Source organism: Biomphalaria glabrata, chromosome 3 (assembly GCF_947242115.1).
Source record: "Biomphalaria glabrata chromosome 3, xgBioGlab47.1, whole genome shotgun sequence".
Taxonomy (NCBI): Eukaryota; Metazoa; Mollusca; class Gastropoda; family Planorbidae; genus Biomphalaria; species Biomphalaria glabrata.
Genome location: NC_074713.1, coordinates 40,456,284 through 40,480,351, shown reverse-complemented (window position 1 = coordinate 40,480,351; position 24,068 = coordinate 40,456,284). Strand labels below are relative to the sequence as shown.

At 41.5% G+C, this 24,068-nt stretch overlaps 13 protein-coding genes and 5 non-coding genes across 18 annotated transcripts; 8 read left to right on the top strand and 10 right to left on the bottom strand.

Moving 5' to 3' along the window:
- Positions 1-335: 335 nt before the first annotated feature.
- On the bottom strand, positions 336-454 carry LOC129925397 (5S ribosomal RNA). The gene has a single exon (XR_008777165.1). It is a non-coding gene; the product is annotated as a 5S ribosomal RNA (ribosomal RNA).
- Positions 455-1,067: 613 nt separating this feature from the next.
- LOC129925341 (histone H2B, gonadal) lies at positions 1,068-1,534 on the bottom strand. The gene has a single exon (XM_056025042.1). It carries the CDS (start codon positions 1,490-1,492, stop codon positions 1,124-1,126), a length of 369 nt encoding a protein of 122 aa, XP_055881017.1. The 5' UTR covers positions 1,493-1,534; the 3' UTR covers positions 1,068-1,123.
- Positions 1,535-1,682: 148 nt separating this feature from the next.
- LOC129925357 (histone H2A) lies at positions 1,683-2,205 on the top strand. The gene has a single exon (XM_056025060.1). It carries the CDS (start codon positions 1,741-1,743, stop codon positions 2,125-2,127), a length of 387 nt encoding a protein of 128 aa, XP_055881035.1. The 5' UTR covers positions 1,683-1,740; the 3' UTR covers positions 2,128-2,205.
- Positions 2,206-3,277: 1,072 nt separating this feature from the next.
- LOC129925339 (histone H3) lies at positions 3,278-3,801 on the top strand. Its single transcript, XM_056025040.1, has one exon. It carries the CDS (start codon positions 3,330-3,332, stop codon positions 3,738-3,740), a length of 411 nt encoding a protein of 136 aa, XP_055881015.1. The 5' UTR covers positions 3,278-3,329; the 3' UTR covers positions 3,741-3,801.
- A 554-nt stretch (positions 3,802-4,355) lies between these two features.
- On the top strand, positions 4,356-10,107 carry LOC129925088 (uncharacterized). The gene is made up of 4 exons (XM_056023442.1): positions 4,356-4,709; positions 7,323-7,443; positions 8,618-8,989; positions 9,701-10,107. Exons 1-4 carry the CDS (start codon positions 4,401-4,403, stop codon positions 10,039-10,041), a joined length of 1,143 nt encoding a protein of 380 aa, XP_055879417.1. The 5' UTR covers positions 4,356-4,400; the 3' UTR covers positions 10,042-10,107.
- On the bottom strand, positions 5,147-5,265 carry LOC129925539 (5S ribosomal RNA). The gene has a single exon (XR_008777304.1). It is a non-coding gene; the product is annotated as a 5S ribosomal RNA (ribosomal RNA).
- Positions 5,913-6,346, bottom strand: LOC129925343 (histone H2B, gonadal). The gene has a single exon (XM_056025044.1). It carries the CDS (start codon positions 6,300-6,302, stop codon positions 5,934-5,936), a length of 369 nt encoding a protein of 122 aa, XP_055881019.1. The 5' UTR covers positions 6,303-6,346; the 3' UTR covers positions 5,913-5,933.
- A 368-nt stretch (positions 10,108-10,475) lies between the features above and the next one.
- LOC129925528 (5S ribosomal RNA) lies at positions 10,476-10,594 on the bottom strand. The gene has a single exon (XR_008777293.1). It is a non-coding gene; the product is annotated as a 5S ribosomal RNA (ribosomal RNA).
- Positions 10,595-11,230: 636 nt separating this feature from the next.
- On the bottom strand, positions 11,231-11,674 carry LOC129925351 (histone H2B, gonadal). Its single transcript, XM_056025053.1, has one exon. The coding sequence runs from the start codon at positions 11,628-11,630 to the stop codon at positions 11,262-11,264; it is 369 nt and encodes a 122-aa protein (XP_055881028.1). The 5' UTR covers positions 11,631-11,674; the 3' UTR covers positions 11,231-11,261.
- Positions 11,675-11,820: 146 nt separating this feature from the next.
- LOC129925361 (histone H2A) lies at positions 11,821-12,338 on the top strand. The gene has a single exon (XM_056025064.1). It carries the CDS (start codon positions 11,879-11,881, stop codon positions 12,263-12,265), a length of 387 nt encoding a protein of 128 aa, XP_055881039.1. The 5' UTR covers positions 11,821-11,878; the 3' UTR covers positions 12,266-12,338.
- Positions 12,339-13,413: 1,075 nt separating this feature from the next.
- LOC129925336 (histone H3) lies at positions 13,414-13,938 on the top strand. The gene has a single exon (XM_056025036.1). The coding sequence runs from the start codon at positions 13,467-13,469 to the stop codon at positions 13,875-13,877; it is 411 nt and encodes a 136-aa protein (XP_055881011.1). The 5' UTR covers positions 13,414-13,466; the 3' UTR covers positions 13,878-13,938.
- A 553-nt stretch (positions 13,939-14,491) lies between these two features.
- Positions 14,492-19,746, top strand: LOC129925087 (uncharacterized). The gene is made up of 4 exons (XM_056023441.1): positions 14,492-14,845; positions 16,705-17,080; positions 18,256-18,627; positions 19,340-19,746. The coding sequence occupies exons 1-4, from the start codon at positions 14,537-14,539 to the stop codon at positions 19,678-19,680; spliced, it is 1,398 nt and encodes a 465-aa protein (XP_055879416.1). The 5' UTR covers positions 14,492-14,536; the 3' UTR covers positions 19,681-19,746.
- On the bottom strand, positions 15,304-15,422 carry LOC129925517 (5S ribosomal RNA). Its single transcript, XR_008777282.1, has one exon. It is a non-coding gene; the product is annotated as a 5S ribosomal RNA (ribosomal RNA).
- On the bottom strand, positions 16,070-16,503 carry LOC129925349 (histone H2B, gonadal). The gene has a single exon (XM_056025051.1). The coding sequence runs from the start codon at positions 16,457-16,459 to the stop codon at positions 16,091-16,093; it is 369 nt and encodes a 122-aa protein (XP_055881026.1). The 5' UTR covers positions 16,460-16,503; the 3' UTR covers positions 16,070-16,090.
- Positions 16,650-17,172, top strand: LOC129925354 (histone H2A). Its single transcript, XM_056025057.1, has one exon. It carries the CDS (start codon positions 16,708-16,710, stop codon positions 17,092-17,094), a length of 387 nt encoding a protein of 128 aa, XP_055881032.1. The 5' UTR covers positions 16,650-16,707; the 3' UTR covers positions 17,095-17,172.
- Positions 19,747-21,293: 1,547 nt separating the features above from the next.
- Positions 21,294-21,412, bottom strand: LOC129925503 (5S ribosomal RNA). The gene has a single exon (XR_008777268.1). It is a non-coding gene; the product is annotated as a 5S ribosomal RNA (ribosomal RNA).
- A 647-nt stretch (positions 21,413-22,059) lies between these two features.
- On the bottom strand, positions 22,060-22,492 carry LOC129925352 (histone H2B, gonadal). Its single transcript, XM_056025054.1, has one exon. The coding sequence runs from the start codon at positions 22,446-22,448 to the stop codon at positions 22,080-22,082; it is 369 nt and encodes a 122-aa protein (XP_055881029.1). The 5' UTR covers positions 22,449-22,492; the 3' UTR covers positions 22,060-22,079.
- Positions 22,493-22,638: 146 nt separating this feature from the next.
- On the top strand, positions 22,639-23,156 carry LOC129925363 (histone H2A). Its single transcript, XM_056025068.1, has one exon. It carries the CDS (start codon positions 22,697-22,699, stop codon positions 23,081-23,083), a length of 387 nt encoding a protein of 128 aa, XP_055881043.1. The 5' UTR covers positions 22,639-22,696; the 3' UTR covers positions 23,084-23,156.
- The last annotated feature ends 912 nt before the right edge of the window (positions 23,157-24,068 follow it).

Here is a 24,068-nt window from a genome sequence, read left to right as displayed (position 1 = left end):
TAATTATTTTTAATTTATTTCTATTAGCTCGCTCTGTACTTTTCCTACATGTGTTTAGCCCATTTGTTTTAATTATACATCAACGTTGATTTTGCAAAAAGTTATTAGATCTTCAATAGCAGTAGTATAAATTAAGTATGCTATTCCTAGTGATTTAATTCACAGCCGTTATTATTATTATTATTATTATTATTATTATTATTATTATTAAAGCTATACAATTACTCGGCTTGATTTTAGAAAACAAAATAGCCCTAATCTTAAAAATAAGAAGTAAAAGAAAATGCGGCATAATATGTAGAAAATGATAAATAATTAAAAAAAAAAAAAAAAAAAGTCTACAACACGTGGTGTTCCCAAGCGGTCACCCATCTAAGTACTAACCACGCCCGACGTTGCTTGACTTCGGTGATCGGACGAGAACCGGTATTTTCAACGTGGTATGGCCGTAGACACATTCTGGGAGATTCGGTATGTATATATAGTTATTTTTTTTTTTATACTTTTTGTTTGTTTCGGTGTTATTGTGCAAGGTTGAGTGATAAGTTAATATTGATGGCCTACCAGAAAATTCAAAGTAAACACTCTTTCTTTTCCAACCCAACTGCTGTATATATATATATATATATTTTCAACCTCTCCGCTTTCTCTCAGCACATTTTTTTTTTTTTTTTTGGGTCTATTTTAAGCGTTCGCTTTCTGATTGGTCGTACTCGGCGCGGTCGTCTGCTATTGCTACTAGATTAAAAAAAAAAAAAGAATTACCGCCAAGCTCTCGCTATTGTGAACGTGAAGAGGAATGACTGGCGTAATGTTATGTGTTGTGTTCTTCTATCCTTTGTCATGTATGTACAATTTATAAACGTTTAGTATTACTCTAGTATTATTTTTCTTTCCTATCACTAACAAAAGTAATTCGTCCCGCTATTTATTACAATAAAGGACATATTTTGCACGCTTGTTTTATTGATGCAATAATTCATAATAACCAGTCAGAAAGAATACAACAAACTAGTCTCATTTAGATTGTGCATTACTCAAGCATAATTGTGAAGTAATTGGAGGCCCTAAAAAGGGCCGTTGTGTGGGGAGGGAAAAAAAAAAGGGTGGATGGGAGGCTGCTTTATTTGCTGGTGGTGTACTTGGTGACTGCCTTGGTACCCTCACTGACAGCGTGCTTGGCCAGCTCACCAGGAAGTAGGAGACGGACGGCAGTCTGAATCTCCCTAGATGTGATGGTGCTGCGTTTGTTGTAGTGAGCCAAACGGCTAGCCTCGGCTGAGATGCGCTCAAAGATGTCATTCACAAAAGAGTTCATGATTGACATGGCCTTTGAGGAGATACCAGTGTCAGGGTGCACTTGTTTCAACACTTTGTAAATGTAGATGCTGTAGCTTTCCTTTCTCCTCCTCTTCTTCTTCTTATCGCCGGTGCGTACGGCTTTAGCCTTGCCGGCTTTCTTGGCTCCCTTTGACGATACTTTGGGTGGCATGGTTTTCGATCTGTGCGTGATACACAAAACTGAGTGGGACTGACGAAGCGGTCGCTTTATATACGAAACGGCGTGGAAATCGGGCGAGTACGCGACAGAGTACGAGCGCGTTGGACCAATCGGAGCGCTGCTTTCTCACTAACCGAAAGTCCGCTCGATTTCGTATAAAATGGGTCGAGCGGCGCGCTGATGTCTCACTCGCATATTTCTGTGTGCGCTTGTTTCATCTCTACCTACACAATAAGAAAATGTCCGGACGCGGTAAAGGAGGCAAAGTTAAAGGCAAGTCCAAGTCTCGTTCATCCCGGGCTGGACTTCAGTTTCCAGTCGGTCGTATCCATCGTCTGTTGAGAAAGGGGAACTATGCTGAGCGTGTTGGTGCCGGCGCCCCTGTTTACCTCGCTGCAGTGCTCGAGTATTTGGCTGCCGAAGTTCTCGAGTTGGCTGGCAACGCTGCCAGAGACAACAAGAAGACAAGAATCATTCCCCGTCACCTCCAGCTGGCCATCAGAAACGACGAGGAGTTGAACAAACTTCTGTCTGGCGTCACCATCGCTCAGGGTGGTGTCTTGCCCAACATCCAAGCCGTACTTCTGCCCAAGAAGTCTCAAAAGACACCAGGTGGCAAGGCATAAATCGTCATTCAACACCACTCCCACCCAAGTCACCCCAACAACACACTGTCCTTTTCAGGACAACCTCCACATATTTCAAAATTAGCTTTGACGTTCACAAACAAACGAGCTGTTACATTTGTTTATTTTATCTGTAGTTAGACATTATTATTTACATATGCAGGTCGCAACTGAGTTTGCACTGCGCTCACCCATTGCCATAATTTTTTTCCCAATTATTATTTCGCATTACTATTATGCTTACACATTTTTTTTTTTAAATTATCTGTACGCATTAACTCTTACACATTGGCTATAAGGCAGATGTTTCATTCGTTAATTACTTAGTTCGTTTAATCAAGTCACTTACTTAGATGTTGATGAATAAAAATTAATTAGTTTAAGATAATAAGGCTTGGCTACTAATAGCGAATCTGTACTTCTATGCTGCGTTTCAAACTGTGACATTACATTAAGAAACTAATAATACATTTATGCACAAGAAAAGAAACACCATCAGTTTTGTTTTGGTTTTTAATATCTAACTTTCAAAAAAAAAAAAAAAAAAAAGGAAAAAATCCCCACCACACATTTTTTTTGGTGTTTAGTTGATTTTTAAAAAAAAACACACACATACACACACATACACACAAATAAATTAATATCGATAATCAACAACTTAAAATGTGGGGGGAAAAAAATCACAGAATTAAAATTGGCGCAAACTTCAATCAATGCAGACTAAAACTAGGCCAACCGAGTACAGAACGAATGTACCAATCAGAACGAGGAGCCTCTAGAGATAAACCAATGAATGATGAATGGAGAAAAGAATACAACAAGTTGGCCTCAATAAAGTGAACGTGGTGATAATGTTTTTCTTTTTCCTGTAAATAACATCACTGATTCGTCTAAACATCTCTGTTTTCGTTCCTTTAGCTCTATCAAAGACAATATTTATTCCTTTTCATTATCATACAAGGAATTTTGTGGTGGGAAAAAAAAAAAAAAAGTTCTTACTATCAGTACCGCGGCGATATAGTTTGTTTTCGAGACGCAGCGAGTCGCGTTCAGAATGTAACGTCCAATCAAGAAACGATGTTCACGGATAGACCAATCGTTGTGCACAGGTCTAAATCTGCGCTGACGCTGCCCTATATAAGCTTGACTCGGTCGCGCGCTGAGACATTCTTGATCTCAATCAAGTCGCTCGAAACTTCGCAATGGCTAGAACCAAGCAAACCGCTCGTAAATCCACTGGTGGTAAGGCACCACGTAAACAGCTGGCCACAAAGGCTGCAAGGAAATCAGCACCAGCTACCGGAGGTGTTAAGAAGCCCCATCGTTACAGGCCCGGCACTGTCGCCCTGAGAGAAATCCGTCGTTACCAGAAGAGCACTGAGCTTCTGATCCGCAAACTGCCATTCCAACGTTTGGTCCGTGAGATCGCTCAAGATTTCAAGACTGACCTGCGCTTCCAGAGCTCTGCAGTTATGGCTCTCCAAGAGGCTAGCGAGGCTTACCTTGTCGGTCTCTTTGAAGATACCAACTTGTGTGCCATCCACGCCAAGCGTGTCACAATCATGCCCAAAGACATCCAGCTTGCCAGACGTATTCGTGGTGAGCGTGCTTAAACAAACTCCTCCCTCTTTGCCCCAAACCAGCTATCAACGGTCCTTTTTAGGACCAACACATATTCCTAAATTAGCTTTTGAGTTGACGTTATATAATTTATTGCCACCACCGTAGCTATAATATGTATACATTTTGCATGAGTGGTAAAAGAAAAAAAAACAAAAACGTACACATACCGTTGTTGGCGTTGTATATTTTTTTGCTGCCCCTCTATGGCATTTCCTTCTAATAGACCCATATATCTATTTATTAAAAGTTACAATGTTTTATTAGAGACAAAACAAAATTAAAATTGTTGGTGTTTTGCAACAAGATACGAATAACATTATATTGAAAACTACGTTTGATGGGTATAAATCGTTGAGAAAGAACTCTTCCTATTCGGGTGGGAGTGGGAGAACTATTTTTGTTGTTGTTTGGATGAGAGGGAGGGAGGGGAAAGGTAGAGTAGTTCTTTGGTACGGTAGTGATTCATTCGTGAATGTAAGCGCCCTGAAGCTACAACCTGATTGGTTCCCATTAGTGGACTGTAGTGCGAGGAGTAACCAATCGACAATCGACGTCCGCCACGTTGAGTGAGCCAAGCGCGTCGTCAGTATAAATAGAAGTGTGCCCGCGTCGTTCAGTCAGTCGATTCGGTAAAAATCTTCTACATCAACATGTCTGGACGTGGTAAAGGTGGAAAGGGCTTAGGCAAAGGAGGCGCCAAGCGTCACCGCAAAGTATTGCGTGATAACATCCAGGGTATCACTAAGCCTGCCATCCGTCGTCTTGCTCGCAGAGGTGGTGTCAAACGTATCTCTGGTCTGATCTATGAAGAAACCAGAGGTGTCCTAAAGGTTTTCCTTGAAAATGTCATCAGGGATGCCGTCACCTACACTGAGCATGCCAAGAGGAAGACTGTCACTGCTATGGATGTGGTCTACGCATTGAAACGCCAAGGACGTACCCTGTACGGCTTTGGTGGTTAAACCATCTCGAACGCTGCATCTCACACCTCTCAAGAAAACACCGGCCCTTATCAGGGCCATCCCAAATTTTCACGAATAAGCTTGAGTCAAATGCATGTATAATGCCAACCTTATGACACAGCCAAATAATTATTTTTAATTTATTTCTATTAGCTCGCTCTGTACTTTTCCTACATGTGTTTAGCCCATTTGTTTTAATTATACATCAACGTTGATTTTGCAAAAAGTTATTAGATCTTCAATAGCAGTAGTATAAATTAAGTATGCTATTCCTAGTGATTTAATTCACAGCCGTTATTATTATTATTATTATTATTAAAGCTATACAATTACTCGGCTTGATTTTAGAAAACAAAATAGCCCTAATCTTAAAAATAAGAAGTAAAAGAAAATGCGGCATAATATGTAGAAAATGATAAATAATTAAAAAAAAAAGTCTACAACACGTGGTGTTCCCAAGCGGTCACCCATCTAAGTACTAACCACGCCCGACGTTGCTTGACTTCGGTGATCGGACGAGAACCGGTATTTTCAACGTGGTATGGCCGTAGACACATTCTGGGAGATTCGGTATGTATATATAGTTATTTTTTTTTTTATACTTTTTGTTTGTTTCGGTGTTATTGTGCAAGGTTGAGTGATAAGTTAATATTGATGGCCTACCAGAAAATTCAAAGTAAACACTCTTTCTTTTCCAACCCAACTGCTGTATATATATATATATATATTTTCAACCTCTCCGCTTTCTCTCAGCACATTTTTTTTTTTTTTTTTGGGTCTATTTTAAGCGTTCGCTTTCTGATTGGGCGTACTCGGCGCGGTCGTCTGCTATTGCTACTAGATTAAAAAAAAAAAAAGAATTACCGCCAAGCTCTCGCTATTGTGAACGTGAAGAGGAATGACTGGCGTAATGTTATGTGTTGTGTTCTTCTATCCTTTGTCATGTATGTACAATTTATAAACGTTTAGTATTACTCTAGTATTATTTTTCTTTCCTATCACTAACAAAAGTAATTCGTCCCGCTATTTATTACAATAAAGGACATATTTTGCACGCTTGTTTTATTGATGCAATAATTCATAATAACCAGTCAGAAAGAATACAACAAACTAGTCTCATTTAGATTGTGCATTACTCAAGCATAATTGTGAAGTAATTGGAGGCCCTAAAAAGGGCCGTTGTGTGGGGAGGGAAAAAAAAAGGGTGGATGGGAGGCAGCTTTATTTGCTGGTGGTGTACTTGGTGACTGCCTTGGTACCCTCACTGACAGCGTGCTTGGCCAGCTCACCAGGAAGTAGGAGACGGACGGCAGTCTGAATCTCCCTAGATGTGATGGTGCTGCGTTTGTTGTAGTGAGCCAAACGGCTAGCCTCGGCTGAGATGCGCTCAAAGATGTCATTCACAAAAGAGTTCATGATTGACATGGCCTTTGAGGAGATACCAGTGTCAGGGTGCACTTGTTTCAACACTTTGTAAATGTAGATGCTGTAGCTTTCCTTTCTCCTCCTCTTCTTCTTCTTATCGCCGGTGCGTACGGCTTTAGCCTTGCCGGCTTTCTTGGCTCCCTTTGACGATACTTTGGGTGGCATGGTTTTCGATCTGTGCGTGATACACAAAACTGAGTGGGACTGACGAAGCGGTCGCTTTATATACGAAACGGCGTGGAAATCGGGCGAGTACGCGACAGAGTACGAGCGCGTTGGACCAATCGGAGCGCTGCTTTCTCACTAACCGAAAGTCCGCTCGATTTCGTATAAAATGGGTCGAGCGGCGCGCTGATGTCTCACTCGCATATTTCTGTGTGCGCTTGTTTCATCTCTACCTACACAATAAGAAAATGTCCGGACGCGGTAAAGGAGGCAAAGTTAAAGGCAAGTCCAAGTCTCGTTCATCCCGGGCTGGACTTCAGTTTCCAGTCGGTCGTATCCATCGTCTGTTGAGAAAGGGGAACTATGCTGAGCGTGTTGGTGCCGGCGCCCCTGTTTACCTCGCTGCAGTGCTCGAGTATTTGGCTGCCGAAGTTCTCGAGTTGGCTGGCAACGCTGCCCAGGAGGATGCTCCCGTCGCCTCAGCGTGGCCCTCCTGTGGAAACGTCCGCCCGGGGAAACGGATAGGCAAAGTACGGTAGCACACATAGCTCTCAGTGAGTTACCACACGTACGGTCGAGAGACTGTACACAGCACGTGGTAGGGATGTAACAAAGGCTCGCTAACCCGTCCAACACCCCACCGATTCGTTCCCCATCGGGGGCCATACGCGCTGTGATGGACCCTCGCACGGGTTCGGTGGGACATAATAGGCATACGAAAGGCCCCTACGCGGCTCGGCCTCCGGCCTCGCACGAGAGGGGGATACTCGTGTGGGGCTCAAGGGGGCCGTGTCCTGCGACATACCGGACGAGAATACATGATCGTTTCGGATAAGGCGGGATTTCGGACAGAGGGATTGGTGAAGAGCCGATGCCTCATCCTGGCCATGGATAAAATCCTTTCCTTGGTCAAGAGGTCCATAAAAGGGAACCGGAAGTTCTCGGACCTTAAGGACATCTGAAACAGGCAACGCTGCCAGAGACAACAAGAAGACAAGAATCATTCCCCGTCACCTCCAGCTGGCCATCAGAAACGACGAGGAGTTGAACAAACTTCTGTCTGGCGTCACCATCGCTCAGGGTGGTGTCTTGCCCAACATCCAAGCCGTACTTCTGCCCAAGAAGTCTCAAAAGACACCAGGTGGCAAGGCATAAATCGTCATTCAACACCACTCCCACCCAAGTCACCCCAACAACACACTGTCCTTTTCAGGACAACCTCCACATATTTCAAAATTAGCTTTGACGTTCACAAACAAACGAGCTGTTACATTTGTTTATTTTATCTGTAGTTAGACATTATTATTTACATATGCAGGTCGCAACTGAGTTTGCACTGCGCTCACCCATTGCCATAATTTTTTTCCCAATTATTATTTCGCATTACTATTATGCTTACACATTTTTTTTTTTAAATTATCTGTACGCATTAACTCTTACACATTGGCTATAAGGCAGATGTTTCATTCGTTAATTACTTAGTTCGTTTAATCAAGTCACTTACTTAGATGTTGATGAATAAAAATTAATTAGTTTAAGATAATAAGGCTTGGCTACTAATAGCGAATCTGTACTTCTATGCTGCGTTTCAAACTGTGACATTACATTAAGAAACTAATAATACATTTATGCACAAGAAAAGAAACACCATCAGTTTTGTTTTGGTTTTTAATATCTAACTTTCAAAAAAAAAAAAAAAAAAAGGAAAAAATCCCCACCACACATTTTTTTTGGTGTTTAGTTGATTTTTAAAAAAAAACACACACATACACACACATACACACAAATAAATTAATATCGATAATCAACAACTTAAAATGTGGGGGGAAAAAAATCACAGAATTAAAATTGGCGCAAACTTCAATCAATGCAAACTAAAACTAGGCCAACCGAGTACAGAACGAATGTACCAATCAGAACGAGGAGCCTCTAGAGATAAACCAATGAATGATGAATGGAGAAAAGAATACAACAAGTTGGCCTCAATAAAGTGAACGTGGTGATAATGTTTTTCTTTTTCCTGTAAATAACATCACTGATTCGTCTAAACATCTCTGTTTTCGTTCCTTTAGCTCTATCAAAGACAATATTTATTCCTTTTCATTATCATACAAGGAATTTTGTGGTGGGAAAAAAAAAAAAAAAGTTCTTACTATCAGTACCGCGGCGATATAGTTTGTTTTCGAGACGCAGCGAGCCGCGTTCAGAATGTAACGTCCAATCAAGAAACGATGTTCACGGATAGACCAATCGTTGTGCACAGGTCTAAATCTGCGCTGACGCTGCCCTATATAAGCTTGACTCGGTCGCGCGCTGAGACATTCTTGATCTCAATCAAGTCGCTCGAAACTTCGCAATGGCTAGAACCAAGCAAACCGCTCGTAAATCCACTGGTGGTAAGGCACCACGTAAACAGCTGGCCACAAAGGCTGCAAGGAAATCAGCACCAGCTACCGGAGGTGTTAAGAAGCCCCATCGTTACAGGCCCGGCACTGTCGCCCTGAGAGAAATCCGTCGTTACCAGAAGAGCACTGAGCTTCTGATCCGCAAACTGCCATTCCAACGTTTGGTCCGTGAGATCGCTCAAGATTTCAAGACTGACCTGCGCTTCCAGAGCTCTGCAGTTATGGCTCTCCAAGAGGCTAGCGAGGCTTACCTTGTCGGTCTCTTTGAAGATACCAACTTGTGTGCCATCCACGCCAAGCGTGTCACAATCATGCCCAAAGACATCCAGCTTGCCAGACGTATTCGTGGTGAGCGTGCTTAAACAAACTCCTCCCTCTTTGCCCCAAACCAGCTATCAACGGTCCTTTTTAGGACCAACACATATTCCTAAATTAGCTTTTGAGTTGACGTTATATAATTTATTGCCACCACCGTAGCTATAATATGTATACATTTTGCATGAGTGGTAAAAGAAAAAAAAACAAAAACGTACACATACCGTTGTTGGCGTTGTATATTTTTTTGCTGCCCCTCTATGGCATTTCCTTCTAATAGACCCATATATCTATTTATTAAAAGTTACAATGTTTTATTAGAGACAAAACAAAATTAAAATTGTTGGTGTTTTGCAACAAGATACGAATAACATTATATTGAAAACTACGTTTGATGGGTATAAATCGTTGAGAAAGAACTCTTCCTATTCGGGTGGGAGTGGGAGAACTATTTTTGTTGTTGTTTGGATGAGAGGGAGGGAGGGGAAAGGTAGAGTAGTTCTTTGGTACGGTAGTGATTCATTCGTGAATGTAAGCGCCCTGAAGCTACAACCTGATTGGTTCCCATTAGTGGACTGTAGTGCGAGGAGTAACCAATCGACAATCGACGTCCGCCACGTTGAGTGAGCCAAGCGCGTCGTCAGTATAAATAGAAGTGTGCCCGCGTCGTTCAGTCAGTCGATTCGGTAAAAATCTTCTACATCAACATGTCTGGACGTGGTAAAGGTGGAAAGGGCTTAGGCAAAGGAGGCGCCAAGCGTCACCGCAAAGTATTGCGTGATAACATCCAGGGTATCACTAAGCCTGCCATCCGTCGTCTTGCTCGCAGAGGTGGTGTCAAACGTATCTCTGGTCTGATCTATGAAGAAACCAGAGGTGTCCTAAAGGTTTTCCTTGAAAATGTCATCAGGGATGCCGTCACCTACACTGAGCATGCCAAGAGGAAGACTGTCACTGCTATGGATGTGGTCTACGCATTGAAACGCCAAGGACGTACCCTGTACGGCTTTGGTGGTTAAACCATCTCGAACGCTGCATCTCACACCTCTCAAGAAAACACCGGCCCTTATCAGGGCCATCCCAAATTTTCACGAATAAGCTTGAGTCAAATGCATGTATAATGCCAACCTTATGACACAGCCAAATAATTATTTTTAATTTATTTCTATTAGCTCGCTCTGTACTTTTCCTACATGTGTTTAGCCCATTTGTTTTAATTATACATCAACGTTGATTTTGCAAAAAGTTATTAGATCTTCAATAGCAGTAGTATAAATTAAGTATGCTATTCCTAGTGATTTAATTCACAGCCGTTATTATTATTATTATTATTATTAAAGCTATACAATTACTCGGCTTGATTTTAGAAAACAAAATAGCCCTAATCTTAAAAATAAGAAGTAAAAGAAAATGCGGCATAATATGTAGAAAATGATAAATAATTAAAAAAAAAAGTCTACAACACGTGGTGTTCCCAAGCGGTCACCCATCTAAGTACTAACCACGCCCGACGTTGCTTGACTTCGGTGATCGGACGAGAACCGGTATTTTCAACGTGGTATGGCCGTAGACACATTCTGGGAGATTCGGTATGTATATATAGTTATTTTTTTTTTTATACTTTTTGTTTGTTTCGGTGTTATTGTGCAAGGTTGAGTGATAAGTTAATATTGATGGCCTACCAGAAAATTCAAAGTAAACACTCTTTCTTTTCCAACCCAACTGCTGTATATATATATATATATATTTTCAACCTCTCCGCTTTCTCTCAGCACATTTTTTTTTTTTTTTTGGGTCTATTTTAAGCGTTCGCTTTCTGATTGGTCGTACTCGGCGCGGTCGTCTGCTATTGCTACTAGATTAAAAAAAAAAAAAGAATTACCGCCAAGCTCTCGCTATTGTGAACGTGAAGAGGAATGACTGGCGTAATGTTATGTGTTGTGTTCTTCTATCCTTTGTCATGTATGTACAATTTATAAACGTTTAGTATTACTCTAGTATTATTTTTCTTTCCTATCACTAACAAAAGTAATTCGTCCCGCTATTTATTACAATAAAGGACATATTTTGCACGCTTGTTTTATTGATGCAATAATTCATAATAACCAGTCAGAAAGAATACAACAAACTAGTCTCATTTAGATTGTGCATTACTCAAGCATAATTGTGAAGTAATCGGAGGCCCTAAAAAGGGCCGTTGTGTGGGGAGGGAAAAAAAAAGGGTGGATGGGAGGCAGCTTTATTTGCTGGTGGTGTACTTGGTGACTGCCTTGGTACCCTCACTGACAGCGTGCTTGGCCAGCTCACCAGGAAGTAGGAGACGGACGGCAGTCTGAATCTCCCTAGATGTGATGGTGCTGCGTTTGTTGTAGTGAGCCAAACGGCTAGCCTCGGCTGAGATGCGCTCAAAGATGTCATTCACAAAAGAGTTCATGATTGACATGGCCTTTGAGGAGATACCAGTGTCAGGGTGCACTTGTTTCAACACTTTGTAAATGTAGATGCTGTAGCTTTCCTTTCTCCTCCTCTTCTTCTTCTTATCGCCGGTGCGTACGGCTTTAGCCTTGCCGGCTTTCTTGGCTCCCTTTGACGATACTTTGGGTGGCATGGTTTTCGATCTGTGCGTGATACACAAAACTGAGTGGGACTGACGAAGCGGTCGCTTTATATACGAAACGGCGTGGAAATCGGGCGAGTACGCGACAGAGTACGAGCGCGTTGGACCAATCGGAGCGCTGCTTTCTCACTAACCGAAAGTCCGCTCGATTTCGTATAAAATGGGTCGAGCGGCGCGCTGATGTCTCACTCGCATATTTCTGTGTGCGCTTGTTTCATCTCTACCTACACAATAAGAAAATGTCCGGACGCGGTAAAGGAGGCAAAGTTAAAGGCAAGTCCAAGTCTCGTTCATCCCGGGCTGGACTTCAGTTTCCAGTCGGTCGTATCCATCGTCTGTTGAGAAAGGGGAACTATGCTGAGCGTGTTGGTGCCGGCGCCCCTGTTTACCTCGCTGCAGTGCTCGAGTATTTGGCTGCCGAAGTTCTCGAGTTGGCTGGCAACGCTGCCAGAGACAACAAGAAGACAAGAATCATTCCCCGTCACCTCCAGCTGGCCATCAGAAACGACGAGGAGTTGAACAAACTTCTGTCTGGCGTCACCATCGCTCAGGGTGGTGTCTTGCCCAACATCCAAGCCGTACTTCTGCCCAAGAAGTCTCAAAAGACACCAGGTGGCAAGGCATAAATCGTCATTCAACACCACTCCCACCCAAGTCACCCCAACAACACACTGTCCTTTTCAGGACAACCTCCACATATTTCAAAATTAGCTTTGACGTTCACAAACAGACGAGCTGTTACATTTGTTTATTTTATCTGTAGTTAGACATTATTATTTACATATGCAGGTCGCAACTGAGTTTGCACTGCGCTCACCCATTGCCATAATTTTTTCCCAATTATTATTTCGCATTACTATTATGCTTACACATTTTTTTTTTTAAATTATCTGTACGCATTAACTCTTACACATTGGCTATAAGGCAGATGTTTCATTCGTTAATTACTTAGTTCGTTTAATCAAGTCACTTACTTAGATGTTGATGAATAAAAATTAATTAGTTTAAGATAATAAGGCTTGGCTACTAATAGCGAATCTGTACTTCTATGCTGCGTTTCAAACTGTGACATTACATTAAGAAACTAATAATACATTTATGCACAAGAAAAGAAACACCATCAGTTTTGTTTTGGTTTTTAATATCTAACTTTCAAAAAAAAAAAAAAAAAAAAGGAAAAAATCCCCACCACACATTTTTTTTGGTGTTTAGTTGATTTTAAAAAAAAAACACACACATACACACACATACACACAAATAAATTAATATCGATAATCAACAACTTAAAATGTGGGGGGAAAAAAATCACAGAATTAAAATTGGCGCAAACTTCAATCAATGCAAACTAAAACTAGGCCAACCGAGTACAGAACGAATGTACCAATCAGAACGAGGAGCCTCTAGAGATAAACCAATGAATGATGAATGGAGAAAAGAATACAACAAGTTGGCCTCAATAAAGTGAACGTGGTGATAATGTTTTTCTTTTTCCTGTAAATAACATCACTGATTCGTCTAAACATCTCTGTTTTCGTTCCTTTAGCTCTATCAAAGACAATATTTATTCCTTTTCATTATCATACAAGGAATTTTGTGGTGGGAAAAAAAAAAAAAAAGTTCTTACTATCAGTACCGCGGCGATATAGTTTGTTTTCGAGACGCAGCGAGCCGCGTTCAGAATGTAACGTCCAATCAAGAAACGATGTTCACGGATAGACCAATCGTTGTGCACAGGTCTAAATCTGCGCTGACGCTGCCCTATATAAGCTTGACTCGGTCGCGCGCTGAGACATTCTTGATCTCAATCAAGTCGCTCGAAACTTCGCAATGGCTAGAACCAAGCAAACCGCTCGTAAATCCACTGGTGGTAAGGCACCACGTAAACAGCTGGCCACAAAGGCTGCAAGGAAATCAGCACCAGCTACCGGAGGTGTTAAGAAGCCCCATCGTTACAGGCCCGGCACTGTCGCCCTGAGAGAAATCCGTCGTTACCAGAAGAGCACTGAGCTTCTGATCCGCAAACTGCCATTCCAACGTTTGGTCCGTGAGATCGCTCAAGATTTCAAGACTGACCTGCGCTTCCAGAGCTCTGCAGTTATGGCTCTCCAAGAGGCTAGCGAGGCTTACCTTGTCGGTCTCTTTGAAGATACCAACTTGTGTGCCATCCACGCCAAGCGTGTCACAATCATGCCCAAAGACATCCAGCTTGCCAGACGTATTCGTGGTGAGCGTGCTTAAACAAACTCCTCCCTCTTTGCCCCAAACCAGCTATCAACGGTCCTTTTTAGGACCAACACATATTCCTAAATTAGCTTTTGAGTTGACGTTATATAATTTATTGCCACCACCGTAGCTATAATATGTATACATTTTGCATGAGTGGTAAAAGAAAAAAAAACAAAAACGTACACATACCGTTGTTGGCGTTGTATATTTTTTTGCTGCCCCTCTATGGCATTTCCTTCTAATAGACCCATATATCTATTTATTAAAAGTTACAATGTTTTATTAGAGACAAAACAAAATTAAACTTGTTGGTGTTTTGCAACAAGATACGAATAACATTATATTGAAAACTACGTTTGATGGGTATAAATCGTTGAGAAAGAACTCTTCCTATTCGGGTGGGAGTGGGAGAACTATTTTTGTTGTTGTTTGGATGAGAGGGAGGGAGGGGAAAGGTAGAGTAGTTCTTTGGTACGGTAGTGATTCATTCGTGAATGTAAGCGCCCTGAAGCTACAACCTGATTGGTTCCCATTAGTGGACTGTAGTGCGAGGAGTAACCAATGACAATCGACGTCCGCCACGTTGAGTGAGCCAAGCGCGTCGTCAGTATAAATAGAAGTGTGCCCGCGTCGTTCAGTCAGTCGATTCGGTAAAAATCTTCTACATCAACATGTCTGGACGTGGTAAAGGTGGAAAGGGCTTAGGCAAAGGAGGCGCCAAGCGTCACCGCAAAGTATTGCGTGATAACATCCAGGGTATCACTAAGCCTGCCATCCGTCGTCTTGCTCGCAGAGGTGGTGTCAAACGTATCTCTGGTCTGATCTATGAAGAAACCAGAGGTGTCCTAAAGGTTTTCCTTGAAAATGTCATCAGGGATGCCGTCACCTACACTGAGCATGCCAAGAGGAAGACTGTCACTGCTATGGATGTGGTCTACGCATTGAAACGCCAAGGACGTACCCTGTACGGCTTTGGTGGTTAAACCATCTCGAACGCTGCATCTCACACCTCTCAAGAAAACACCGGCCCTTATCAGGGCCATCCCAAATTTTCACGAATAAGCTTGAGTCAAATGCATGTATAATGCCAACCTTATGACACAGCCAAATAATTATTTTTAATTTATTTCTATTAGCTCGCTCTGTACTTTTCCTACATGTGTTTAGCCCATTTGTTTTAATTATACATCAACGTTGATTTTGCAAAAAGTTATTAGATCTTCAATAGCAGTAGTATAAATTAAGTATGCTATTCCTAGTGATTTAATTCACAGCCGTTATTATTATTATTATTATTATTATTATTATTATTAAAGCTATACAATTACTCGGCTTGATTTTAGAAAACAAAATAGCCCTAATCTTAAAAATAAGAAGTAAAAGAAAATGCGGCATAATATGTAGAAAATGATAAATAATTAAAAAAAAAAAAAAAAAAAGTCTACAACACGTGGTGTTCCCAAGCGGTCACCCATCTAAGTACTAACCACGCCCGACGTTGCTTGACTTCGGTGATCGGACGAGAACCGGTATTTTCAACGTGGTATGGCCGTAGACACATTCTGGGAGATTCGGTATGTATATATAGTTATTTTTTTTTTTATACTTTTTGTTTGTTTCGGTGTTATTGTGCAAGGTTGAGTGATAAGTTAATATTGATGGCCTACCAGAAAATTCAAAGTAAACACTCTTTCTTTTCCAACCCAACTGCTGTATATATATATATATATATTTTCAACCTCTCCGCTTTCTCTCAGCACATTTTTTTTTTTTTTTTTGGGTCTATTTTAAGCGTTCGCTTTCTGATTGGGCGTACTCGGCGCGGTCGTCTGCTATTGCTACTAGATTAAAAAAAAAAAAAGAATTACCGCCAAGCTCTCGCTATTGTGAACGTGAAGAGGAATGACTGGCGTAATGTTATGTGTTGTGTTCTTCTATCCTTTGTCATGTATGTACAATTTATAAACGTTTAGTATTACTCTAGTATTATTTTTCTTTCCTATCACTAACAAAAGTAATTCGTCCCGCTATTTATTACAATAAAGGACATATTTTGCACGCTTGTTTTATTGATGCAATAATTCATAATAACCAGTCAGAAAGAATACAACAAACTAGTCTCATTTAGATTGTGCATTACTCAAGCATAATTGTGAAGTAATTGGAGGCCCTAAAAAGGGCCGTTGTGTGGGGAGGGAAAAAAAAAGGGTGGATGGGAGGCAGCTTTATTTGCTGGTGGTGTACTTGGTGACTGCCTTGGTACCCTCACTGACAGCGTGCTTGGCCAGCTCACCAGGAAGTAGGAGACGGACGGCAGTCTGAATCTCCCTAGATGTGATGGTGCTGCGTTTGTTGTAGTGAGCCAAACGGCTAGCCTCGGCTGAGATGCGCTCAAAGATGTCATTCACAAAAGAGTTCATGATTGACATGGCCTTTGAGGAGATACCAGTGTCAGGGTGCACTTGTTTCAACACTTTGTAAATGTAGATGCTGTAGCTTTCCTTTCTCCTCCTCTTCTTCTTCTTATCGCCGGTGCGTACGGCTTTAGCCTTGCCGGCTTTCTTGGCTCCCTTTGACGATACTTTGGGTGGCATGGTTTTCGATCTGTGCGTGATACACAAAACTGAGTGGGACTGACGAAGCGGTCGCTTTATATACGAAACGGCGTGGAAATCGGGCGAGTACGCGACAGAGTACGAGCGCGTTGGACCAATCGGAGCGCTGCTTTCTCACTAACCGAAAGTCCGCTCGATTTCGTATAAAATGGGTCGAGCGGCGCGCTGATGTCTCACTCGCATATTTCTGTGTGCGCTTGTTTCATCTCTACCTACACAATAAGAAAATGTCCGGACGCGGTAAAGGAGGCAAAGTTAAAGGCAAGTCCAAGTCTCGTTCATCCCGGGCTGGACTTCAGTTTCCAGTCGGTCGTATCCATCGTCTGTTGAGAAAGGGGAACTATGCTGAGCGTGTTGGTGCCGGCGCCCCTGTTTACCTCGCTGCAGTGCTCGAGTATTTGGCTGCCGAAGTTCTCGAGTTGGCTGGCAACGCTGCCAGAGACAACAAGAAGACAAGAATCATTCCCCGTCACCTCCAGCTGGCCATCAGAAACGACGAGGAGTTGAACAAACTTCTGTCTGGCGTCACCATCGCTCAGGGTGGTGTCTTGCCCAACATCCAAGCCGTACTTCTGCCCAAGAAGTCTCAAAAGACACCAGGTGGCAAGGCATAAATCGTCATTCAACACCACTCCCACCCAAGTCACCCCAACAACACACTGTCCTTTTCAGGACAACCTCCACATATTTCAAAATTAGCTTTGACGTTCACAAACAAACGAGCTGTTACATTTGTTTATTTTATCTGTAGTTAGACATTATTATTTACATATGCAGGTCGCAACTGAGTTTGCACTGCGCTCACCCATTGCCATAATTTTTTTCCCAATTATTATTTCGCATTACTATTATGCTTACACATTTTTTTTTTTAAATTATCTGTACGCATTAACTCTTACACATTGGCTATAAGGCAGATGTTTCATTCGTTAATTACTTAGTTCGTTTAATCAAGTCACTTACTTAGATGTTGATGAATAAAAATTAATTAGTTTAAGATAATAAGGCTTGGCTACTAATAGCGAATCTGTACTTCTATGCTGCGTTTCAAACTGTGACATTACATTAAGAAACTAATAATACATTTATGCACAAGAAAAGAAACACCATCAGTTTTGTTTTGGTTTTTAATATCTAACTTTCAAAAAAAAAAAAAAAAAAAAGGAAAAAATCCCCACCACACATTTTTTTTGGTGTTTAGTTGATTTTTAAAAAAAAACACACACATACACACACATACACACAAATAAATTAATATCGATAATCAACAACTTAAAATGTGGGGGGAAAAAAATCACAGAATTAAAATTGGCGCAAACTTCAATCAATGCAAACTAAAACTAGGCCAACCGAGTACAGAACGAATGTACCAATCAGAACGAGGAGCCTCTAGAGATAAACCAATGAATGATGAATGGAGAAAAGAATACAACAAGTTGGCCTCAATAAAGTGAACGTGGTGATAATGTTTTTCTTTTTCCTGTAAATAACATCACTGATTCGTCTAAACATCTCTGTTTTCGTTCCTTTAGCTCTATCAAAGACAATATTTATTCCTTTTCATTATCATACAAGGAATTTTGTGGTGGGAAAAAAAAAAAAAAAGTTCTTACTATCAGTACCGCGGCGATATAGTTTGTTTTCGAGACGCAGCGAGCCGCGTTCAGAATGTAACGTCCAATCAAGAAACGATGTTCACGGATAGACCAATCGTTGTGCACAGGTCTAAATCTGCGCTGACGCTGCCCTATATAAGCTTGACTCGGTCGCGCGCTGAGACATTCTTGATCTCAATCAAGTCGCTCGAAACTTCGCAATGGCTAGAACCAAGCAAACCGCTCGTAAATCCACTGGTGGTAAGGCACCACGTAAACAGCTGGCCACAAAGGCTGCAAGGAAATCAGCACCAGCTACCGGAGGTGTTAAGAAGCCCCATCGTTACAGGCCCGGCACTGTCGCCCTGAGAGAAATCCGTCGTTACCAGAAGAGCACTGAGCTTCTGATCCGCAAACTGCCATTCCAACGTTTGGTCCGTGAGATCGCTCAAGATTTCAAGACTGACCTGCGCTTCCAGAGCTCTGCAGTTATGGCTCTCCAAGAGGCTAGCGAGGCTTACCTTGTCGGTCTCTTTGAAGATACCAACTTGTGTGCCATCCACGCCAAGCGTGTCACAATCATGCCCAAAGACATCCAGCTTGCCAGACGTATTCGTGGTGAGCGTGCTTAAACAAACTCCTCCCTCTTTGCCCCAAACCAGCTATCAACGGTCCTTTTTAGGACCAACACATATTCCTAAATTAGCTTTTGAGTTGACGTTATATAATTTATTGCCACCACCGTAGCTATAATATGTATACATTTTGCATGAGTGGTAAAAGAAAAAAAAAACAAAAACGTACACATACCGTTGTTGGCGTTGTATATTTTTTTGCTGCCCCTCTATGGCATTTCCTTCTAATAGACCCATATATCTATTTATTAAAAGTTACAATGTTTTATTAGAGACAAAACAAAATTAAACTTGTTGGTGTTTTGCAACAAGATACGAATAACATTATATTGAAAACTACGTTTGATGGGTATAAATCGTTGAGAAAGAACTCTTCCTATTCGGGTGGGAGTGGGAGAACTATTTTTGTTGTTGTTTGGATGAGAGGGAGGGAGGGGAAAGGTAGAGTAGTTCTTTGGTACGGTAGTGATTCATTCGTGAATGTAAGCGCCCTGAAGCTACAACCTGATTGGTTCCCATTAGTGGACTGTAGTGCGAGGAGTAACCAATCGACAATCGACGTCCGCCACGTTGAGTGAGCCAAGCGCGTCGTCAGTATAAATAGAAGTGTGCCCGCGTCGTTCAGTCAGTCGATTCGGTAAAAATCTTCTACATCAACATGTCTGGACGTGGTAAAGGTGGAAAGGGCTTAGGCAAAGGAGGCGCCAAGCGTCACCGCAAAGTATTGCGTGATAACATCCAGGGTATCACTAAGCCTGCCATCCGTCGTCTTGCTCGCAGAGGTGGTGTCAAACGTATCTCTGGTCTGATCTATGAAGAAACCAGAGGTGTCCTAAAGGTTTTCCTTGAAAATGTCATCAGGGATGCCGTCACCTACACTGAGCATGCCAAGAGGAAGACTGTCACTGCTATGGATGTGGTCTACGCATTGAAACGCCAAGGACGTACCCTGTACGGCTTTGGTGGTTAAACCATCTCGAACGCTGCATCTCACACCTCTCAAGAAAACACCGGCCCTTATCAGGGCCATCCCAAATTTTCACGAATAAGCTTGAGTCAAATGCATGTATAATGCCAACCTTATGACACAGCCAAATAATTATTTTTAATTTATTTCTATTAGCTCGCTCTGTACTTTTCCTACATGTGTTTAGCCCATTTGTTTTAATTATACATCAACGTTGATTTTGCAAAAAGTTATTAGATCTTCAATAGCAGTAGTATAAATTAAGTATGCTATTCCTAGTGATTTAATTCACAGCCGTTATTATTATTATTATGTTAGAAATGAACGAGTAGTCATTCTCTGGCGCTGCCAGGGTCGAGTTTCGCTAAAGAGAAACAAAATTCATCGTAGTCCCTTTAACAGTTTCCACTGAGGAATTTTCTGGTGATGTGGCAGGTCTGCAGCAGTACCGCCTTCTGACAGGCAACGAAGATGTTCCTAGGAATGTTAAGGGCCTTGAAGGTGTCTGTGAGGTCAGTTGTTATTATCCCCTCGGTTGATATAACAATGGGGTATATTGTTATTTTGGACAATTTCCATAGACGCTTAATCTCCAAGCCTAGGTTCCCATATTTTCTTTGTTTTTCTATCTCAGTTTTTCTTAAATTATGAGACAGTGGTACGGCGATATCGATAATGGTAGCGGTTTTTTCTTTTTTATCGATGAACAGCAGATCCGGGCGATTGAAATCTACCGTTTTGTCGGTCAGAATAGGCCTATCCCAGTACAGCAGATGTTCAGTAGACTCGAGAACCTCTTGCGGAGAGTATTTATAATAAGGGGGAGTGTCCTTACCGATCAATTTGTACGTCAAAGCCAGGTGTTGGTGTATTAACTTTGCAACTTGGTTATGGCGACCTAGGTAGGCTGATTCTGATAGGGCTGGACATCCTGCCATAATGTGTTCAATCGACTCGCCCACATTTCCACATTTTCGGCATTTGTCGACAACATTGAGTTTCAGGATATGCTTCTCGTAATTTTTTGTCCTGATTACTCTGTCCTGTATTGCTGTAACAAAGCCTTCTGTTTCAGGGTAGAGATGACCTGCTTTGAGCCATGTTAAGGAAGCAGCCTTGTCGATGTTGTCCCCATGTAATGAAGCCGGAAATTTTCCGTGGAGTGTTTTTTCTTCCCATTGGCGAATCTCATGCCCTACGTCGTCCAAACCGATATTGACATCAGCATTGTGTAGGTTCAGAGGGGTTGCATCGGAGTCGTATTTCCGTAGGAAGGAAACTAATTTATTGCTGGAGGCGAGCAGTTTTGATCGTATTTTTAAAACTTGCATCTTACACAATTTGAAGATGTTCTGCAATCCACGACCCCCATCCTTCCTGGGCAGGTATAACCTTATGGTGGAGGACTTGGGGTGTAGACATCGAAACTTGGTTAGTAATTTTCTAGTGAGTCTGTCAATTATTATTATTATTATTATTATTATTATTATTAAAGCTATACAATTACTCGGCTTGATTTTAGAAAACAAAATAGCCCTAATCTTAAAAATAAGAAGTAAAAGAAAATGCGGCATAATATGTAGAAAATGATAAATAATTAAAAAAAAAAAAAAAAAAGTCTACAACACGTGGTGTTCCCAAGCGGTCACCCATCTAAGTACTAACCACGCCCGACGTTGCTTGACTTCGGTGATCGGACGAGAACCGGTATTTTCAACGTGGTATGGCCGTAGACACATTCTGGGAGATTCGGTATGTATATATAGTTATTTTTTTTTTTATACTTTTTGTTTGTTTCGGTGTTATTGTGCAAGGTTGAGTGATAAGTTAATATTGATGGCCTACCAGAAAATTCAAAGTAAACACTCTTTCTTTTCCAACCCAACTGCTGTATATATATATATATATATTTTCAACCTCTCCGCTTTCTCTCAGCACATTTTTTTTTTTTTTTTGGGTCTATTTTAAGCGTTCGCTTTCTGATTGGTCGTACTCGGCGCGGTCGTCTGCTATTGCTACTAGATTAAAAAAAAAAAAAGAATTACCGCCAAGCTCTCGCTATTGTGAACGTGAAGAGGAATGACTGGCGTAATGTTATGTGTTGTGTTCTTCTATCCTTTGTCATGTATGTACAATTTATAAACGTTTAGTATTACTCTAGTATTATTTTTCTTTCCTATCACTAACAAAAGTAATTCGTCCCGCTATTTATTACAATAAAGGACATATTTTGCACGCTTGTTTTATTGATGCAATAATTCATAATAACCAGTCAGAAAGAATACAACAAACTAGTCTCATTTAGATTGTGCATTACTCAAGCATAATTGTGAAGTAATTGGAGGCCCTAAAAAGGGCCGTTGTGTGGGGAGGGAAAAAAAAAGGGTGGATGGGAGGCAGCTTTATTTGCTGGTGGTGTACTTGGTGACTGCCTTGGTACCCTCACTGACAGCGTGCTTGGCCAGCTCACCAGGAAGTAGGAGACGGACGGCAGTCTGAATCTCCCTAGATGTGATGGTGCTGCGTTTGTTGTAGTGAGCCAAACGGCTAGCCTCGGCTGAGATGCGCTCAAAGATGTCATTCACAAAAGAGTTCATGATTGACATGGCCTTTGAGGAGATACCAGTGTCAGGGTGCACTTGTTTCAACACTTTGTAAATGTAGATGCTGTAGCTTTCCTTTCTCCTCCTCTTCTTCTTCTTATCGCCGGTGCGTACGGCTTTAGCCTTGCCGGCTTTCTTGGCTCCCTTTGACGATACTTTGGGTGGCATGGTTTTCGATCTGTGCGTGATACACAAAACTGAGTGGGACTGACGAAGCGGTCGCTTTATATACGAAACGGCGTGGAAATCGGGCGAGTACGCGACAGAGTACGAGCGCGTTGGACCAATCGGAGCGCTGCTTTCTCACTAACCGAAAGTCCGCTCGATTTCGTATAAAATGGGTCGAGCGGCGCGCTGATGTCTCACTCGCATATTTCTGTGTGCGCTTGTTTCATCTCTACCTACACAATAAGAAAATGTCCGGACGCGGTAAAGGAGGCAAAGTTAAAGGCAAGTCCAAGTCTCGTTCATCCCGGGCTGGACTTCAGTTTCCAGTCGGTCGTATCCATCGTCTGTTGAGAAAGGGGAACTATGCTGAGCGTGTTGGTGCCGGCGCCCCTGTTTACCTCGCTGCAGTGCTCGAGTATTTGGCTGCCGAAGTTCTCGAGTTGGCTGGCAACGCTGCCAGAGACAACAAGAAGACAAGAATCATTCCCCGTCACCTCCAGCTGGCCATCAGAAACGACGAGGAGTTGAACAAACTTCTGTCTGGCGTCACCATCGCTCAGGGTGGTGTCTTGCCCAACATCCAAGCCGTACTTCTGCCCAAGAAGTCTCAAAAGACACCAGGTGGCAAGGCATAAATCGTCATTCAACACCACTCCCACCCAAGTCACCCCAACAACACACTGTCCTTTTCAGGACAACCTCCACATATTTCAAAATTAGCTTTGACGTTCACAAACAGACGAGCTGTTACATTTGTTTATTTTATCTGTAGTTAGACATTATTATTTACATATGCAGGTCGCAACTGAGTTTGCACTGCGCTCACCCATTGCCATAATTTTTTCCCAATTATTATTTCGCATTACTATTATGCTTACACATTTTTTTTTTTAAATTATCTGTACGCATTAACTCTTACACATTGGCTATAAGGCAGATGTTTCATTCGTTAATTACTTAGTTCGTTTAATCAAGTCACTTACTTAGATGTTGATGAATAAAAATTAATTAGTTTAAGATAATAAGGCTTGGCTACTAATAGCGAATCTGTACTTCTATGCTGCGTTTCAAACTGTGACATTACATTAAGAAACTAATAATACATTTATGCACAAGAAAAGAAACACCATCAGTTTTGTTTTGGTTTTTAATATCTAACTTTCAAAAAAAAAAAAAAAAAAAAGGAAAAAATCCCCACCACACATTTTTTTTGGTGTTTAGTTGATTTTTAAAAAAAAACACACACATACACACACATACACACAAATAAATTAATATCGATAATCAACAACTTAAAATGTGGGGGGAAAAAAATCACAGAATTAAAATTGGCGCAAACTTCAATCAATGCAAACTAAAACTAGGCCAACCGAGTACAGAACGAATGTACCAATCAGAACGAGGAGCCTCTAGAGATAAACCAATGAATGATGAATGGAGAAAAGAATACAACAAGTTGGCCTCAATAAAGTGAACGTGGTGATAATGTTTTTCTTTTTCCTGTAAATAACATCACTGATTCGTCTAAACATCTCTGTTTTCGTTCCTTTAGCTCTATCAAAGACAATATTTATTCCTTTTCATTATCATACAAGGAATTTTGTGGTGGGAAAAAAAAAA